General features: G+C 28.7%; 1 protein-coding gene across 1 annotated transcript in view; it reads left to right on the top strand.

The window, feature by feature from the left end:
- The window catches only part of LOC119604034 (formin-E), a 33,107-nt gene extending 13,912 nt beyond the window's left edge, over nucleotides 1-19,195 (top strand). The window contains exons 5-9 of the mRNA XM_037956412.1: nucleotides 1,755-2,910; nucleotides 17,895-18,203; nucleotides 18,300-18,489; nucleotides 18,560-18,796; nucleotides 18,874-19,195. Coding sequence (XP_037812340.1) covers nucleotides 1,755-2,910; nucleotides 17,895-18,203; nucleotides 18,300-18,489; nucleotides 18,560-18,796; nucleotides 18,874-18,923 — 1,942 coding nt within the window. The 3' untranslated portion in view covers nucleotides 18,924-19,195. The remainder of the gene's footprint in view (nucleotides 1-1,754; nucleotides 2,911-17,894; nucleotides 18,204-18,299; nucleotides 18,490-18,559; nucleotides 18,797-18,873) is intronic.
- Nucleotides 19,196-20,090: the final 895 nt, after the last annotated feature.

The following is a 20,090-nucleotide window of genomic DNA, read 5'->3' as shown; positions in this document are numbered from 1 at the left end:
TTTATTTTGAATTTGTATTAAATGCTTACGAAATATTTGTAAATTTAACCCATTAAAAACCAGAGTTACTCTAACAAGACTTACATATGAAATAAGTAATATACATACATATGTTGTATATTTCAAATGTGAGTTATTTTTAACATTCTTTACAGTCGGAAGTTCTGCTTATACCTTTTGCATTTCTAGATTTTCAAGAAGTCTCGTTAAGTGCAATGTTTCGTAAAAAACGTAAAAATTTGTAATCGATTTAAAATTATCTAAAAGTTAAAAATATAAAATTAGGCAAAGTTTAAAAAATTACCCATGGGGATTAAAGTTGAATTAACTAAAACTCGAAAACGGGTTTTTTTTTATAATTTGATTCACAAAATTTAAAAAACCGTGTAAAATAAATAAATTATTTAATCGAGCTCGAGGTCTTTATCTAGATTCAGTGTGATCAAGACTTTGTAAATATAAACTTACAAGAACTTGTAGTGTATTTTTGTGACTCGTTATTTTTGAAGAGGACTTCCAAAGGATGTCGAAATATTGAATTTTAATAAAGATCACATTGAATCAAGATAAAGACCTCGATCTCGATTAAATCATTTATTTATATATACAGGCTTGTCATAGGAGGGATGTCCTTTTTATTTTATTCCAAATGCACTACTTCTGAAGTTATTCTCAAGAAGTAATTTTAATGCTCTTTTTTTGGAAGTAATTCGGAAGTTAAATTGTAGTATTATAGACTACAACAAATTTGACTTTAATAATATTAACATTTATAAGGGTAATAAGAATAATTTAATACAGAAGAACAAAAATAAAATTTTTTTTCGAACATAAATTTTCGAAAATCTTTATTAAATCTCATGATCTGGAGATTACTTTAGCAGTGTTCGAACATAACTTCGATGTCTCGTATTTAATTTCGAATTCTCGAACATCAAGTGTATACATTATTGCGAAATTTTAACCTATTCAGGCTACGAAAAGTACTTCAAGTAGTAGGGCAATTTAAATAAAAGTTTGTAAAAATAAAATAAATACAGATGTTTAACCTAAATTCATAGTTAGTGAGACATAGATTCATAGACCCATATTTTAGAGTTTAAATAATATGACCTCGAAGATTAAAAAATTTCCTTTATAAATAAAATTTTAAGCATACACTGTTAAACTTCATATATAAAATAAATACAGATGTTTAACCTAAATTCATAGTTAGTGAGGCATATATTTGACCCATATTTTAGAGTTTAATTAATATGACCTCGTAGTTTCAAAAATTCCCTTTATAAATAAAATTTTAAACATACACTGTTAAACTTCATATATAAATAAATTAACAACAAAAGACAACAAAATTTATATAAAAATGGGAGAAATAAAACTTCTCTTAGACGATGTAAACTTATTGAAGCCGACTTACATACTTGCAATGAACGAGTAGTAGCGTTAATTAAGGGTAGTATAAATGGGGAGTTATTTGAAGAAAACATTTGAATTTTCATACAAAAGATCATTTGTAAATATTTTAAATAATAATTAGCATACATTGTTTTTAAGATATGCATATGTATATGCATATGTATGTATGTATATTAGCTAACACCGCTTAACAAAAGGGGTTAATTTTGCTTTTGTTTAGTATTTGTTTTGCTCTTATTTTTTCTTTTGCTGTTTCTCATTCTAAAATTCTTTCGTTTCGTTATGCATACATTAACACCACGACTACTATGCTAAACACATGTCAATTTTTACAGGCAACAACTACAGCAACAAACGAGACGTGAACGACGTCCAGATAGAGCTGTTTATATTCCAAGGGCACGACGCAGTCAAACAACTCCACCAAATACAGCAACAACGCAAATACAACAACCACCACCATCACCACAGCAACAACAACAAACACAGCTAGCATTATCAACACAACTACCAGTACTAGCACCAATAACAACTAGCGATACGAGCAAAAGTCTAAGCCAACAATTGGCAATTACTTTGGACGACACAACAACTGCTTCAGTTAACCAGAAACCATCGTCTAAAGCAGACGAAGTTGGCAAAATTAATATTAGTGGCGGTGTCGTTAGTACTTGTAGTAATAATAATATTTCAACAACAATAACAAAGAAAAAAGAAAAATTAAACAAAGAAAATAAAGAGTCGAGAGAACAACGACGAGAACAGCGTCTATTAAGAAAATTATTATCAACATCGACGACGAATCAAAACACACAAAATCATATTTCTAAAAATAATGAAAAATTAAACGAAAATTCTATAAATACAATTTCAAACAAAGACGCTGGCGACGAATCAACAAATCAAGCGGTTATAGTCAATGCTCAGCAAATATTATACTCGTCGTCAGAAATAAATGATGTAAACAATTTTAGTGAATTTAATAATAAAAATATTATTAATTTACCCAAAGGCTTCAACTGTGATAAAAGTGAAGAATTACAATTAAACCATCAAGCTTTAAATAATTCACAAGTGCAACAAGAATACAAAATATCGTCTGTGAATTCTATAACAAATAATGAATTGAAATCTTTTCAAGAACATGAAATAAATAATATTGCAATTGTTAATAATTCGATTTTAAACGAGTCTGAAAGCCAATTTGCAAATAAACCTGTTCTAAATAAAAGTGTTGATATCAATTGCGAAACTACGACAAATATCAATTCTCCAGCAAACGACATTACAACTACAAATATTATTATAGAAAATAGCAACAGCAACACAATGCCCAAGCCATCAAATAAAAATAAATCTAATAAATTAAACAGTGAAGTGTTTAATAATACCACTAATTTGCCTAATTTACGTATTGAAGATATTGCATCACAGCAGTCACCAGCAAAAAAATGTGATATAGAAGAACAGGAATTGCAGCGAGCCTCAAAGGTAAGTCCATAGAGTGTTTGTTTTAAAACCCGTTACACACGAATGGTTATGACAATATTTCGTAATAATTTATGTACATAAAATAAGAAAAAAAAAAAAAAAACAAAGGAAATTGCTAAGATTTAATGATATGAATTTATTCTTTATGTAGAATATGTTTGCTTCGAAATATTAAGGTTAGATTTTTTTTTTTTTTTTTGAATAAATAAAATAAAAGTTAATTATTAATACTCATTTATGCACAAATATTTTTTAAGTTTTAATCAAAACGTTACTAGAATACTTTTTATAATATAGAAGTTTTTAAAGAGTAACTAGTAAAAAAATATGTTTAATTAAAAGAAAGATTAATATCATGCCTTAAATAAGTTGATTACTTTGTAATCGAGTCAAGTAATTAAAAATGATTCATTATTTTTATTAAATACCTATTTTTCGCAATGTATTTACAAAAATATTGTGAATAAATGTTTATTTGTTTGTTTATAAATAACGTTTTAGTGTGAAAACGAAAAGAAAATTAGTATATATGTATGTATGTATGTAAGTGTGTTACTAGCAAGTGCCTATTCTTCGAAATAAAATAATGAGGAGGGTAGAAACAACTTCCTGCTAGAGGTAACCAGCTGAATTTAGCAAACTGTTACTGGATGAAAATTTTCAATAGTAAAAACTTTATTGCTGCTACTACATGATTCCAAATAAAAAATGTATTTTAAAAACTCATTTCGCAAAAACAAAAAAGGCTTATGTTAAAATATTTGCTAAATTAATAATTGACACCGTTTAGGATAATTTTTTAACTATTTTTCTGTCAAACATATTTTAATTACATTACAAAATGGCCCTATTTCTAAAAAATAAAACATAGAACCTTTATTGAAAAATAAATGCTTAATAAATTAGTTTAAGGTTTTAAAAAGTTTTAAAATTTTAAGAATATTTAAAAGTAGGCCTTACATTTTACAATAAATAGTACAATAAATCTCTTAATATTTGCTAAATATATTTTTCGTCAATTTGGCCAAATATTATTGGCTCATAAAAACACTTTATATCGAGTGGATTAGAGTGGTTACTGCATTATTGTTTATATTTAAAATTTATCAATCCAGAGACATTCAAAATATCAATATATATACTAGATTAATTTTGTTTTAAATTAATTAAAACCTCAATTGGTGGAATCACATGATTAAACAAAGATATAAAGTATTTGGCTCTAATGACTATTACAAGGACACACATTTTTAGAAATGTCTTTTAATTTATTAAATAAGTTTGGAATATCTAAAACTGGTTGGATAAACCAATTTGTTATATACATTCATCTGTGGTGCAAAATTTAGCCTATATACAAAATGTATACTCGTAGAGTGTAGTAAAAAGTAAATAAAAAAACCTTCAAATCATATTAAATAATACAAAAACAAAAAATTAGTTGTTTAATCGGGTTTTACTTACAAACTTGCTTCATTGAAATCATTATTTTAGGAAATTATCTAAGTATATAATGTTTAATAGTATTAATTGCAATTTATTTTTCACATGAAAATATATAGTTTTCATAAGATCTCAATATTGTATGGCTGTACACACTCCGCGTGCTAAATTAAGGCACACATTTTTATCAAAAACTGAACTCTAAATCAACGAATAACCTAGATATTTGTCATCAAAGTTAGCACATTTATATAACGTAATAGTATTTAAAAGAATAACCTTTCCATAAGAATTAAATTAAACAATAATAGGTCTGTTCAATAACTAACTAATTGTTACTATTTTTCATAAAATTATTTGAAATTTGTATTTAAATACAAAAACAATTTGTGACAATTTGTAAAGATTTTTTGTTATTGAACATACATAATGTCAAACTTTTTTTGATTTTATTAAAAACAGTTTATCCTACAAAGTGACAACTCAAATTTTTATCGAATTGAGTTTTTGTTGGCAAATATGTTCCCAACGTATTGTCCATGTCCGCTATATATTTTGAACAATAATTTACGAATTAAGCAGTAAACTAAACCAAAGAAAAGAAACAATTTATTCACTTGTGCGATAAGCGTAACATTTCTGACCTTGTTTTTCTATCATTTTGTACAAATTAATAAAGACTGATCTCTTGATGAAATCTTAACCTATTACATACTCTAAACAACTATCATTAGGTTGTTTATCAAGGTTATCATTTTAAGGTGTTCTCGTCATTGTTCTGTAATAAATTTATTACAACTGTTTTACATCAGCTGGGCGAATTATGCTTTAACCCATTCGTTTCCACTGTACTCTCATGGATACAAAAAAAAACAACTGAGTTTTTTTGTAAAATTTGATTTTTTTGTCAACAGAGTTTTCAGATTTTTCGCACCTTTCATTGCAAGTTGATTGGATTGGCCCAATAGTCGCATTTCCAAAATTTAAATTTTTTATTTTTTTAAATTTTATTTTAAATTAACCCATAACAAGATACATATTGCAATAAATAAATTTATTGATTTTAAGATGGTTGGGATATAATGGGTTAAAATTGCAAGAGCTTTCACATAGAAATGTATAAATAATGTACTTCAACTCGAAAATGTAGGAAATTTAATTGTCAACAGAAATGTAGTAGAAATCGCAATAAGCGAAATATTTGTAAAAACCAGGTTTTTGGAACCTTTGACCCAATATCATGCTTAGCATACATCGGGTTAATGTAGACCTTTAGCACCTTAATTAAGCCCTGTGGCAACTTTAATTAAGCTATCTAAAATTCCACAGTAGCTCATTTTTTTACTAATTTTCTAAAATCACGGAAAGGGTAAAAAATTTAAAAAATAAAAATGAAAAAATAAACCATAAAATATCAAAATTTGCACTAAAAGAGGTAAAATATGCTTTAAACTCCAAAATATGTCTTTTGGCATCGATTTTTTAGCGCATATTTTATCCATAAAAGCATAATTATGTATGATTTGGCTTTTGTAGCATATTTAAGACATATTTTCGAGTTTTTAGAGCATATTTTACTCTTTTAGTGCAAATTTTGATGTTTTGTGCTTTATTTTTTTAATTTTAATTTTTTAAATTTTTTACACATTTCCGTGATTTTAGCCCAGGAAAATTAGTCAAAAATTAGCTACTGTGGAATTTTAGGGCTTCTTCTTAAAAAAATCGTTTGTACAGCTTGAAAACAGCAAAAAAAAAAAATAAGTACTTTAGTATCAAGTTATAGTTTTTATTCGAGAAAGTATTAAATTTTAAATCGGACATAAAACCTATTTCATGATATCAATGCATTTTTGTCGTTTAAAAAACTAGTAACAATAATTATTTGGTTATATGGCAACACCGATAAAAATTTCAGTTGGAGAAATGTGTCGAACTATGTCGTTTGAAATTTGTTTTTTTTAGGAACCAAATCTGGCTTCCTGTTATTTATTGGTTAATTGTGCGGATTCAAAATATATCAAATATCAAATAGTTGCCACTTCAAGGACTCCTTATTAGTCAATTGATCCAAAGTAAAAATTCTTATTGGTCAGTCGCGGCTGGGAAAGAATAAAAATATGGGATAGAGAGGGGTTCAGCCGAGATCTTTTTGAATATTCGTTGACTAATTTCGAAGACTTAGGGTGGGTTTTTCCGATAAAGATAACCTACATAATAAGTACCTACCTTGCAGGAAATGGAACTAGTACCAAACTAGTACTAGTTCCCAACCGTAAACTTTCCTATACCATCTTAATGCTCAAATTAACATTGAGTGTGATTGAAAAATTACTAGTACCATAAGTTCTAGACTTATACTAGTACACTTGGACACAACTTAGTTCTTTAGAACAAGTTTATTACTAGTTCTAATTTTCACAATTTAATAGACGTACTTACACAGGGATCTGCATGTAACCGGATGTAAATTGAAAGGACATGTTTGAAAATATCGTCTTTTTTATGCAAAATGTTTGAAAATTAGGTAATAATCCAAAATTACACACGTTTTTGTTATAAATAAATTAAATGGACTATATTGTAAATAAATATATTATATATAAGTTTATTTTGTTAATTATTTTATCAGTATTGATTTTTTCCAAAAGAGAAGTCAAAAGTAATAGAATAACTTAATTCATTTATAATTTTAATAGAAATAATTTCTTAAAATTCTCCAATTAATATTCCTTAGGGATGTTAATATGGTATAACATCGTGTCCAAAGTCTCATAACATCATTATAATACTTCTTATTATCCTTTCGGTTGGGTTATCCTATACGTTTTTTGTAGCATATTTATTTCCATACACTGCGAACAACCTAAAAAAGGAATTTAATTTTATCAACTTTGAACGCAAATATCTTGTAAACGATAATATCTTGAAGGATTACAAAATTATAGACTTTTAAAGACTACATTCTTACTGTTAATTAGATGAAAAAATTGAGCAGATTATCTTCTAAAGAAATTTAGTTTTTTCTTTTTAGCTATAATAAAATAAGTTTTTAAGTATCATATGTATAAGGAATTTGTATATTTTTAAAATAAATAATTGAAGCAAGCGAGACGCAACTCTGTCGAAAGCTTCGCAAACACAAGCCTGACCGTAGTTAAAAAATAATAATGGCGATGACGTGACAGTTCTTCCCCAACTCAGATCTGAATTACGATTGCACTCCGCTTCCTTTACAAATTTTCGCCCAGGACTTGCACGAATATGAAACATGACTTCAATTTTCTTTGCCATTCTCTACGCGTTTTTGCGTTCTTTACATCATATTTTGACTACAGATTTAAATCTTGTTAAAATAACTGTATATAAGATAGGGTTTCGCTATATACTTGAATTTTAGACTGCATTTAGTACACTTTTAAGAGTGTTGTAACGAAAAACTCTCTTTTAATTTACTGGTTACCAGATGACCTGATGACGTTTCAACTAGCCCTCAATTCGGCAATCAGAATAAATGCATGTAGTTCGTCGTCCGGCTAAAATAACACAGGGCACACTCAAATAATAATACACTTTGAATCATTGCATCTAAACGTTGGCTACTACGTTAAGAAACATCACTTCGATTATTCATCCGAACTACTAAGAAGAATTTAGTATCTGAATCCCACTTACCCAATGGCGTAACGAATGTTTACACTGATGTCTCCAAGAGGAGTGGTAGGCTGAGTGGTGGATTTTACATTGAGAGATTTGGAATCAAGTCCTCTTTTAGACTTCCTAATTATTGTAGCGTTTTACAGGCAGAAATAGCTACTATCAAACGAGCGGCATATAAACTGAGGTATTACCACATATCGGGAGATATATTTATGTATATTATATATATACAGATAGCAAAGTCGCCATCAGAAATTTATCACTGTTCTATTGTTCATTATGAGGAGGAAGAGGATGGAGACTTCTTGTCTCCTTTGCTACTGCCCAACATTCAACGAAAACAGAGAACTTTATCGTGCTTCTCTCATGTTTGGAGGAGCAATCTGGGATAAATCTTAGGTACATCCTAAACGAATTCAAAGGCCACTAGGGCATCACACCGGGTCGTACTAGAGTGGTATTGGCACAACTAAGATCCGGATGGTGTACCCGTTTAAACTCGTACTGGTCGAGAATAAACGACACCATTCAAGATCTTTGTCCTGCGTGTGGAACAGGCCCACACAATGTTCAACACCTTTTTAACTGCAGGGCAAATCCAACTCAGTTGGAACCTGAATCCCTTTGGACTCAGCCGTTGGATGCGGCTCGTCTACTGGGTTTAGATCTAACGGAGTTGGATAACCAGAGCGAAGAAGAAGAAGAGTAGGGAATAATGTTTAAATATATATACGTGTAATTTCAGGTGTCGCTGCTACAACAACAACAACCGGGTCACAATCAGCTGGACCCATGACTCACTCAAAATTGTGTGACTACCCTTTATTCATAAACCCACAAAATAAAATAAAGGCCATTATCGTAAATTTAATTTAGAGATAAAATGTATGTATGTATTTATGTAAATATTATAAAAAATGTTATTATCTTTAACATATCAAAGTATAACATCGTCCTAAACTCAATATTAGAAACGAACCAAATGATATGGTGTCTGAAAATAGAGATTAAATGGAGCCGCGTTCACATTTTTTACTTTGTAATCCTATTTCCTTTTAAAAGGACTTCAAGATTTCATAGGAGTACATTTTCATCCTTTAATTTGAAATTTAAAGTACTACTGTTTAATTTTTGTGACATTATAAAATTCATCGATGTAAATTAAGAGATTCCGCCGAGTTTCTTTAAAATATAATAATTCCTTAAGGGCGGTTTCTTACTACTCAGTTAAACTAAGCTTAACTTGCCAATAACACTCAGTTAAACTAAGATAATAAGTAACATACATAGCTGATTACTTAAAAACGCAAGATATAGATTAAACTAGGTTTAAACAAAAACTGTGGATTACCTTTATCAGAAAAACCCGCCCAAAATATAAGATATGTATATGTACTGCTTCTGCAGTAAAAATTTATGCGATACTAGACATTATGTTACCATGGTTATCCACTACAACATATGCTGTACAGTTTTTATCTTTCAAAGTGCTGGTAAAAAGGTATTGCCATTCATTTTGGATGTATGACAATATCAATTGGTAAAAAAGTTATACATATTAATATAAACGTCATTTTAAGTGTTTTTTTTTATGAGCTGAAATCGATATGTAGAATTAAATTTGGTCACATCGCCAACAATTATAGTGTATTTATTATGGCGATCGGCTGGGGGTTTCAACCGGTTTCAAAACCCTTTTTTTGTTTTACTGTAGTCGGTATTTTCTAAATCTGGTTTTTTACTTGGAAACCCCCGGTTTCGAATACTTTTATATGCTTTGTATTTAACAGATACCTAAATTTAATATGAAAGAAAAAGCAAAGTCCGACAAAATTTAAGAAATTTTTGAGTCCAGGGTTTTTTCTAAAAGAGAGTTTTTGTTAATTCTTTTAATTTTCATAATTATTTAACAAATTGTATTTGTATTTTGAACAACCAAATTAAATTTAATTGTAAAAACCATAAAATATTGTTTGATAACACTTGGATTGCACTACATAAACTTTTGTCAAAAACGAAGGGATTTAGAATAAGCTATGATTACCTAGTTTCCTTAAGTTTACCAAAGTTTCCAAAGTTTTTTCCTATTTTTTTTACATTTAAGAAATAATGTAAATAAGACGATTATATCTAAAGAATCTAGTACGGGCCATGTTTCATTAAGCAAATGTAAACATAAATGTAAATTTTTGTATTTTGAAAAATATCAACACGTTTTTTTCAAATGTCATCTATTCGAAACCCGGTTTTAGGAAAATGTCGAAACGCTAATAACATTGGTATAAGTCGGTTTTTTGAATCAAATGTTTTTTGTTCGGCAGTTTTTCCATAAAAAGCCCATAATCTATTTTACTTAGAATTAGGGTTTCTATTAAATAGGTAAGTGCATTTATGTGAGTGCACTCATACCCAGAGAAAAAGCATGGTTCGGCATGGTTAGGATAACTCTATGTTTTCTGTAACAATATATTGTTGCCATAACCAAACAATTGTTATTTTTATTAAATTTCATCAATATTTTAGTTACTTTAAACATTTATATGTTTATTATAAATTTGAGAATGATTCTCTGAAAAATAATTATTTTTACAACAAATAAATAGAGAAAACTTTCAAAGAACCATTAATTGGTAGGTATTTACATGTTTACCCATATAATGTATAAGATATAAGCAAAATACGTTTACTATCAAAAATATTTTGGTATCGCCATTTTTATATCAGTTTATGGTTTATCTGTACTCGGATTAAATAAAGTGTTGAACAAACGAAGTGTTAAAATAATTGTGAAAAATAAATAATATCTAAAAATATAATCGACAGCATTATAAAATTTAAAAGAAATATAAAATACATAAAATATGGTACATAAAAAATTAATAATTAAAAAATGTAAATTATGGGAATACCAGTGCTTGGAACTTTTGTGTTTGTTTAAAAGAAAACTAAAAAATAATTACAATTTATGCCAAACACATTAGATTAACCATATTATGTTTAATATGTAACCATAGTATGGTTACTTGGAGCCATGTGATTACTTGAAACCATAATATGGCTACTTGAAGCCATGTGATTACTTGAAACCTTATTATGGTTACCACAACTTATGCGGTAAGCTCTGGACACAAGGGATTTTTTTAAAAACGAAATATTTTCATTCCATCGATAGTTCTTTTTCATTATTACACCTAAAATTTTTTGCTTGCTGGCAATAAAAATGACTGTATTATTAACAATTACATTTGGGGAAGTGCAGTTATGTTTTCTACAGATTGGGGATGTTTGCGAATGCCAGTTTAGCGAATGGAAAAGAAATTTAAAACGAAAAATAAGAATGATACAAATACATAATTTATTTTGATGAAAAATCGAGTTGTAACAATATTTGCTATGATTTAGCGAATGCAAAATGTGAGTATTCTTTACATCTCTACTACAGATAATAAGGATGATTTTTGTAATGATATATTTCTATTTGATTTGAAACAGTACAACAGATAAATGGGATCCTTCAGAAATTCCATTAGTAAGTGGGAAATCAGTATAATATTTTTGGTTTATCTGAACTTTAATAGTTCTTCCAGTTAAAAATGATTTGATATAGTTATAGATTTGTATATCGAATGTATCTGAAATGACGTGAATTCCTATACGGTTGAACGCTTTCTCGAAATCAATACTTACCTAAGGTTGTGGTGTGTTGCAAAGCATCAACACGCCTACGAATAGACTTAAAAACCACTTGATTCATGGCTACAAGTTTCTTTGTTTCTAGATACCATGAAATACGTTTCGCAATAATCCATTTAGGAAGGCACGTCAATGATGATAATGGCTTATATAGAAGCCTATTGAAAATTATTGAAAATGGTCCAATTTTGTCGCCTAGCCCCATACAACCGTACCCCCGAATTGGGCTTTAGAGCTTATAATAATGCTAAATATTGTACAATCTCTACAAAAATCGGGAAATCTTAGTATAAGTTTAAAGTTAAGTTAAAATCTTATATAAGTTTAAATAATACTGCCGATTTTCATATTGATAGACCCCATACAAAATGCACTTTAGAAGATGACTTGATGGTGGAAATTCATCTTTCAACAATACTATCACATTGAAATTCTGCATAAATAACTTTAATGTCATCGTTAATCGCTATACCAAAATTTATAAGTATAGGACCATATTTACCTCTGCCCCCATATAACCCCTCTTGCAGAAAATCACTTTATTTGGTAACAAATTGTAAAAAAATATATCGCAATTAAGAAAAAATGCTTTATTATTAGAAAAATAAAACACATTTTTAACATACTCACTGGTGTAGGGTATCATATGGTCGGCCATGCCCGACTAGGTTAGGTTAATTTTGCAGCCGCCTGAGACAAAACTCACTTGGGTACAGATAGGTCCCGTTGTGTTACCATGATATTAACACTTTACCAATTGTCCTTATTGAAGAGGGCTAAATTATTTCGGCTTTTTGTTCCAGCATATGAAGATTGATCCTTGCCAGATCCAGCTTTTGTCTACGATTGTTCGTCGACTAAACATTTCCTGTCTTAAATCTGCAAAGACGGAGCAATGACATAGAAAAAGCTCTGTTCTGTCATTTTCCTCCTCGTCATTGCAGCTGGTACATAAATCATTGTATGAAGGAAGTTTTAGCCTCTGCGCATGAATGCCCAGTGGCCATTGTCCTGTTATAACCGCAATAAGGTTCCTGAGATTGGATCTTGACAGGTTTAGAGCATAATCAGTCCGTGTCGTATCCAGTCTAGGCCAGATTTTCCTGGTTTCCAGGCTGGTTAGCGATTGTATACAGTTTGTATGTAATCAGCTGTTTACGTTTCACGTAGGGTATTCTAACGTTGCAGACAAACTCATTCACTTATAGAGCACTTTCGCTAGAGCGTCAGCACGGTTGTTTCCTTCTATATTCCCATGTCCAGGAACCCATACAAGGGTAACCGATGAATGTCTCGCTATCTCCTCGTGAGACGACCGGCATTCTTGGACCACTTCCGACGTGGTATATACATCCTTTAGGGATTTAATTGCTGCTTTGCTATCAGTAAATATATGGATTTTCCTATTAGATACTGTATATATTCTACAGCAATTTTTATGGCCATAATTTCAGCCTGGAGCCCTTCTGACAGTCTTAAGTTTAACTGTTACGAGTATATTCTACATCCTTCTCCTGTGTGTGTTTTTGATCCACCTGTTAATATTTGAATGGCATCATCCGTTATGTATTGGCCGGAATGCTTATTGCAAAGCCCGGATCGAATACCGGGTCAGGTATGACGTAGTCAAGTGGTACCTTCATGTCTGTTTGTTCTATGATTTTGGCATGTCTCCATGCCATGGTAGCCTTATGTTTCATTGCGGTGTTCGCATCGACTTGTTTTGTGTAGATGTCGGGTGGTGCCCAGTTTAGGATAGTTAAGAGCGCTTTTGACCATGCCGACTATATATTCTTACTTGTTCATTTTTGTATTTGAAATGTTTATTGTTTCTTTTGGAATTTGATGGGATTTTTGCTTCTTTGTACAATTGCTGTAGTGTTTTGGCATGCTCTAATCGAGGTTTTGAAAATACTCTGATTTTGTCCTTCTCCTTTTATCGTTATGAAATGTATTTAAAGTGTGCAAAAACATTATAATACATAATGTTAAGTGATAAAAAATACTTTAAAGTGTTATTAATTTTTTACAAATGTGTTGAATTTACACAGAACTTGTCTGTAAGAAGAGCGAAATGCGGTGTTGTCAGAAAATGATTTTCTAAATATATTAAAAAAAACTAAGTGCTAAAATGTTAAAGAGAAGAAAAAAGTGCTTAATTTTTATAATATAACAAAACGATTTATTTCAAATGTTATGAATATAAATTATTGCTTTTCTAATTTTTGACATGACATGATATTTTTCGAATGATATTATTTTATTTGCAATATCATTAATTATATTGTAACCACTATATTCACAACGTCATAGCAAATCCAAAAAGCCCTAAGTTACATTAACAAATTTTTCAGGAGAAGCAAAAAACCGTCTAAAATGATAAATAAACCAAAAATGGTCAACATCTTCTCAAGTTAAGCTTATTTCTTATTGAAAAATTATTATTTGAAGAAAAATGTGCGGTTTTTGTTTTACTTACGGAGATATGAAACTTACGCTCTTGAGAATTTGTTTTTTCTGAAACCCAAAAGGGCGTAAGTTACATTAAAAGATAGTAAGTTTTAACATTTTCAACTAAATTCAAATCGGTTTTTGTTGGTCAAATAGGCAGAAACATGGAAGGCATAAGGCTTCTTTGTTTTCATAAAGATTTTCGGAAATTGGAATTTTTTCTTTGATAAAATTTTAAAACTCTTAAAATAAACTCTAAATTACAAGGATTCGCTAAAAGTGCCATTTTTGTTCATTTTATTATATTTTAAAAAGTATTTCATGATTTCTTACTCAATCGAATCGATTTTACAAACTACTACTACTTAGTGGACAAAAATAAATAAAATCCAATATTTTATGTGTATTATTTGAATTTAAACATACAAAATGTGTTGTTCAATAATACGAATTTTTCGGTATTACGAAAGGGCCTGACACTATATAATTCGTACTAGTGGACGTTCACTGTATTTCCTAAACGTTGATGTACAAAATGTTTGATATTTCGTTTTACATGACTAATTAATGCGTTTATAATAGCAAATTGAAAATAGCAATTTTATGGCAATTATAAATTTGGGAATGATTCACTGAAAATTTATTTTTTTTACAACAAATAAATAATGATAACTATGTAAACATATTATATTACTTAGAACCATTCAAACTTTAAAATAACCATTATATGGTAAGTTTTAACATGTTTACCCATACAATGTTAAATAAAGCGTTGAATAAACCCCACAGAAAATTTTTAGAGTACTCGGAATTGTAACCAATGTTGTGTGCTTAACTTTGTGTTACTTATAATTTGATTTACTTGTATATAAAAGCTGGATATGAAGTTTAAATTTTGAATAAAATTTTTTTGCATTACATCTTAATATACTTGTGATTAACATTGTATATGAGAACAGAAAATTAAAAAATATAAAAAATTCAAGTGTGCTGTAATTTAATCAACAAAAAATGCTTCATTTATTGAAAAATATTTTTTGGATCAACATTTTTTCAATGTTTAGATAAATTTTAAACAAAATTTATTGCTTAAAATTAGGATCATGATCTAGCGATAATTGGAATGGCCTTATACTTATGAATGAATTTGTAGATACATGTATTTGGGTAGCATTTTTTAAAAAATATACATATTTAGATACTTCTTAATACACATGTATTTAAAGTATTAAAAGTATCTACAACAACTTTCTAGTTTAATTTTTAAACTAAAAAGTTGTTGTAGATACTTTTTGATACACTTGTGTTCCAGCTAGAAAGGTGCTGTAGAAACAATTTTACTTACTAGGTATATCGGTAAGAATGTAGGAATAGCTACTTTTCCACACACAAGTATATTATAAAAAAGTATAATCTACACACAATATCGCAAACCAAGTATATCAGTTAGTGTGTCATTTTAAAGCGGCCATACCCTGTGTAAAGTACTCCAGAGTGTGTGTAAGTTTGTAAGCACTTTCGAATACAAAATAGGCAACTCAATATTAATGTAGTAAGCTATATATGTGGAGAACAAAGTGTTAAAACAGTTTTCCCCAAGTCAGACATGAATTACACTCGTACAGACATTTCGAAAAGTGCACGAGATACTATTTCTTCGATTTTAAATTTTCGATCCATTTCATTTATGGTTTTATATATTCCCTGTGTAAATCGGATATTGACTGACCCCTAAATGCTTTTGCATAATGGCTCTGAATTATTTAAATTAAAAACTAAGTTTTTTTGCAAATACTTTAACTCTAAATTAATATTTTTGTATTATTACAGTGCTATTATCGTTTCAACAATATCAGAAATACGTAGAAAATTGTAAAACTTCAAAAATTATGTCTTAAAATATCTGTACGATATCTTTGTTTTTAATTTTACAGGTTCAATTGTATATTCTAATGTAAAATAAATAATAGAAATTGACTTTATAAGTCAGAAAATGTAGGCCTTCTTCAAAGTAAACTGAATCGGCGATATCTGACAACCCTGAAAAAAACTCGTCAAAAATATAAAAAATTTATTTATATTTTTGACGAACAACAAATATATATTAAAATAATATTTAGCCCCCAATGGCTTTTTAAATATTTTTTCCCGTTCTTGCATTTACATTATTTCTATTTACACATTTTAAAGTAGAGTTCTATAGTAATATGATTACTATGGATCATAATGTGGTTACTTGAAACCATAATATGTTTATTTGAATTGATTTGATTACTTGAAACCATAATATGATTTGATCTTTGAACTCCACAGTTTAAGGGTTAATATTATCCGATTTGAATAAAACTTCGGATATATACTTCATATTATCTGGATTAAGACTCTGAAATACTTTATTTAAAATGTCAGTAAAGAATTAATAAATATTAAAAAATTGCGAAATCCTTGAGTTCAAATCGCAGGTACAGCAAAACTCTAAGAAGTATTGATATAATTATTTCACCGTTTTATTTCCTCACTATTTTCCATAAATCTCCATGAGATCTAATAAAAACTATTTTTTTAACAAAAAAACTGAAATTGGAGATTTGAAACAGCCGTTGAAAAAGTTTACTTTTTTGACCATAGCTGAAAACAAGTTTGCGTTATCTAATAAGGACAATAACTAATATTTGTGTTTTATATCATTCTGAAATGCTTATTCTGTGCACATTACGATTCCTTTTCAATAAAGATTTAAAAGTGAAAAGCGTTTGTTATTTAAATGTTTGCAATAAGTGAAATATAAATCTATATATATAAAATTGTAATGCTTGTTCATAATCGATAAACTCAAGAACTACAACATCTAAGAGAAGGAATTTTCAAATATGTACATATAATAAAGTATCCCAAGGAAAAACCTTTTTAAGAATCTCATGTAGGAATACCTCAATCGATGCGTATTTTCTCGTATTTCGTACATTAATACGCATCGTTTGAGAGGTATTCCTACAATAAGGTAGTTCACGGGGCATCCTAATGTATAAGCTTTGGGAGCCTTGAGAATTGTTCCTGTGAAGTTTTATGTTTAACTTGATTTAAATTTAAGTCAATTATACCTAAACCACTAAAGTCAAAACTTTTAAACCATAGGGTTATATAGAAGATAGAAATTTAGACCAAATTTTGTGACAACAACATGGTTCGCGTTCAACAAGTATATTAATAAATTTACTTCTTTAAAACATGTCTTAAGGTTTGTTAAAAGAATTAAACAACTCCTTTAATAATATGAAATATTAAATAAAAACAAGAAATAATATTGATGACAATTTATTTGTTGTTTCCAGAAAACGTGCGAGTACTTTGAGTAAAAATTTGTTACAAAAAAATTATAAGTAATATTCGACTCAAAGTACTCACACGTTACATTAGTGTATAGAAAAACTGTATTTACTTTTTATGAAAGAAATTTTTAAATTTGTTTATTAAAAAGGTTTATTTTCATATGATTATAATTTATTAACATACGTAAATTTAATGAATTATTACTATCTTTTTGTTTTTCATTTAAATAATAAAGATTTTAGTTTAATTATTCAGATTTTATTTATAGTTTATTAAATTATTCCAACAAAAATTTGTATCCGTTTAGTTTAGTTTAATTATCAGATTTTATTTATATTTTATTAAATTATTCCAACAAAAATTTTTATTTGTCATTCGTTCGAATAATCGAATAATTTTTTACGTTTCAGGAAATTAATCGCAGTAATCGTCGTATCATTAAACAAACCTTTGTATCTGATGTCTTACAAATTCCTGATCACATTAATGAAGAAGAAAACGAAGATAAATCAAAAATATCAAAAGTCAACAACAAATTAGCCACCAATGTACCACGCACAACAGCACAATCAATTGATAGTAATACCGAAGAAGAAGAGGAAGATGACTGGGAGAATATGTACAACGATAGTGGAGATTGTTTGGATCCGAAAATTATGCAAGAGTTGACAGCATCGGTTGGCAAATGTAAAATAGAATTGCCCAAAATGGATTACAGCGTAAATATATCATATTTTTATGAATAACAAATAACATGAAATATTTCCATCAACATATTGCAAACTGTTATAATTTTTTTTTTTTTTTGTTATCAGGCATATTTGACGAAACAATCGATTTTAAATGAAGAAGAATTCCCGCATGTTTTGGAAGTTTCAAATTTTCCAGTTGAGTTTAAAAATCAAGATTTGTTAATGGTCTTTTCTCAGTATAAAGAATCTGGCTTCGATATTAAATGGGTGGATGATACTCATGCTTTGGCTGTGTTTAGTAGTTCTCGTATAGGTAATATAAACTTAAAGAACTTTCTGGTATACATTCGGAAACTTACAAATGAACTTACAAATGTTTACAGCTGCTGAAGTGCTTACGATGGGACATCCATTTGTTGTCTTAAAACCGTTGGCTGAGGCAACCGTTGAATCTCGCTTAAAAGCCAAAAAATGCGCAGCTTCTTTACAACCATATCGTCCCCGCCCAGAAACATGTGCTGCATTAGCGCGTCGTTTGGTAACCGGAGCACTGGGAGTGCGTCTGAAAACCGCAGCTGCCGAAAGAGAAAATGAAAAGCGTGTTTTGCGCGAAGCCAAAGGTAATCAATCATTGCACACACAATAAATCTTTAAAATTATAATTAATATAATTATTTTGAAATTTATTTGTGTATAGAACGTAAACTTTTAGCTGCCAAGCAACGTGATGAAGTCTGGGAAAGTTAGGAGATTTGGTGTACAAAATTATCATAAAACTATTTACATTTTTTGTATTTAAATGATTAGCGACTTTTTGTACATTGTATAAAACAATTATTCTGCCATCCTCAAACAAAATGTATGTCTTCTTAATGCAAAAGATAAATACCTAATAATTATGAATAATTATATTTAAGTGTCATTTCTATGTAATTTATCTAAACAATTATAAAAATTTATTTCGCTCTCATTAGAAATCATGCAATAAAACAAAAAACCACATTCTACTTCATCTCCAATGCATAAAATGTTTTATGTTTCCGTATCTATTTTCTTAAACAATTTTAAATGTGCAACTACATAAAAAAATATAAAAAGGAATATTGTTCCACTTAATTATAAATAAATATTATTTTTAGTAATTTCTTCATTTTTCCTATGATTTATTTTCTGTTTAAATTATGTATAGTACAACATAGGAAAAGATTATCATTAATATTTTACATTTATAGTTTATTATAATTTTAAGAAACCACATACATATACAAAAATAATTATATTTTAATAAAAAATGAAAAAATGTGTATTTGAAATATCAAATATAAAAAAATTAGTAAAAAAAATAAAATTGTTTTTCTTGCACTTTTTCGGAAGAATTTTATTTATTTGCCGCATGTTTATTTATGAAACACTGTGTCTGTTTCCATACTAGTCAGTTTTGTAGTTTTTTGTCGGAAATATTCGGTATTAATCAGAAAAACAACAAAATACTTTGAAATTTTACTACGGGAAAAACTTATTATAAAAACTCCCATCAAAGAAGATGGGAGAACATACAGTGTCTCACATAAGTATTCGAATTTAGGTGTACTTTGAAAAGAAACATAATTTAATAATATTTTTGGTATGTAAAATGAATAATTAAATTTGTTATATTGTCTAGACTCTAGAGAATTCTAACGTTTAATATCAAACTCTTTAAAACTTACATTTTCTTAAATTAATTTACCTCTTTTAAAAAAAGTCCTCAAATTACCTCACAAAAGTATTCGAATTTTTCCTGTATTTCATTCACATTTCATCATATTTAGGGTTTACTATCAACCGAAGGCATATATGTATGCCTTTGGCCCAAAATTTTGGGGCGTTTTTACCATATTTGCATATTTTTTCCAGAGATAAAACCAAAATTTA

The sequence above is a fragment of the Lucilia sericata genome, unplaced genomic scaffold (genome assembly GCF_015586225.1).
Source record: "Lucilia sericata isolate MDLA Ls3-8-SP2 unplaced genomic scaffold, ASM1558622v1 Contig000000F_arrow, whole genome shotgun sequence".
Classification (NCBI taxonomy): Eukaryota; Metazoa; Arthropoda; class Insecta; order Diptera; family Calliphoridae; genus Lucilia; species Lucilia sericata.
This window is presented reverse-complemented; position numbering and strand designations above follow the sequence as displayed.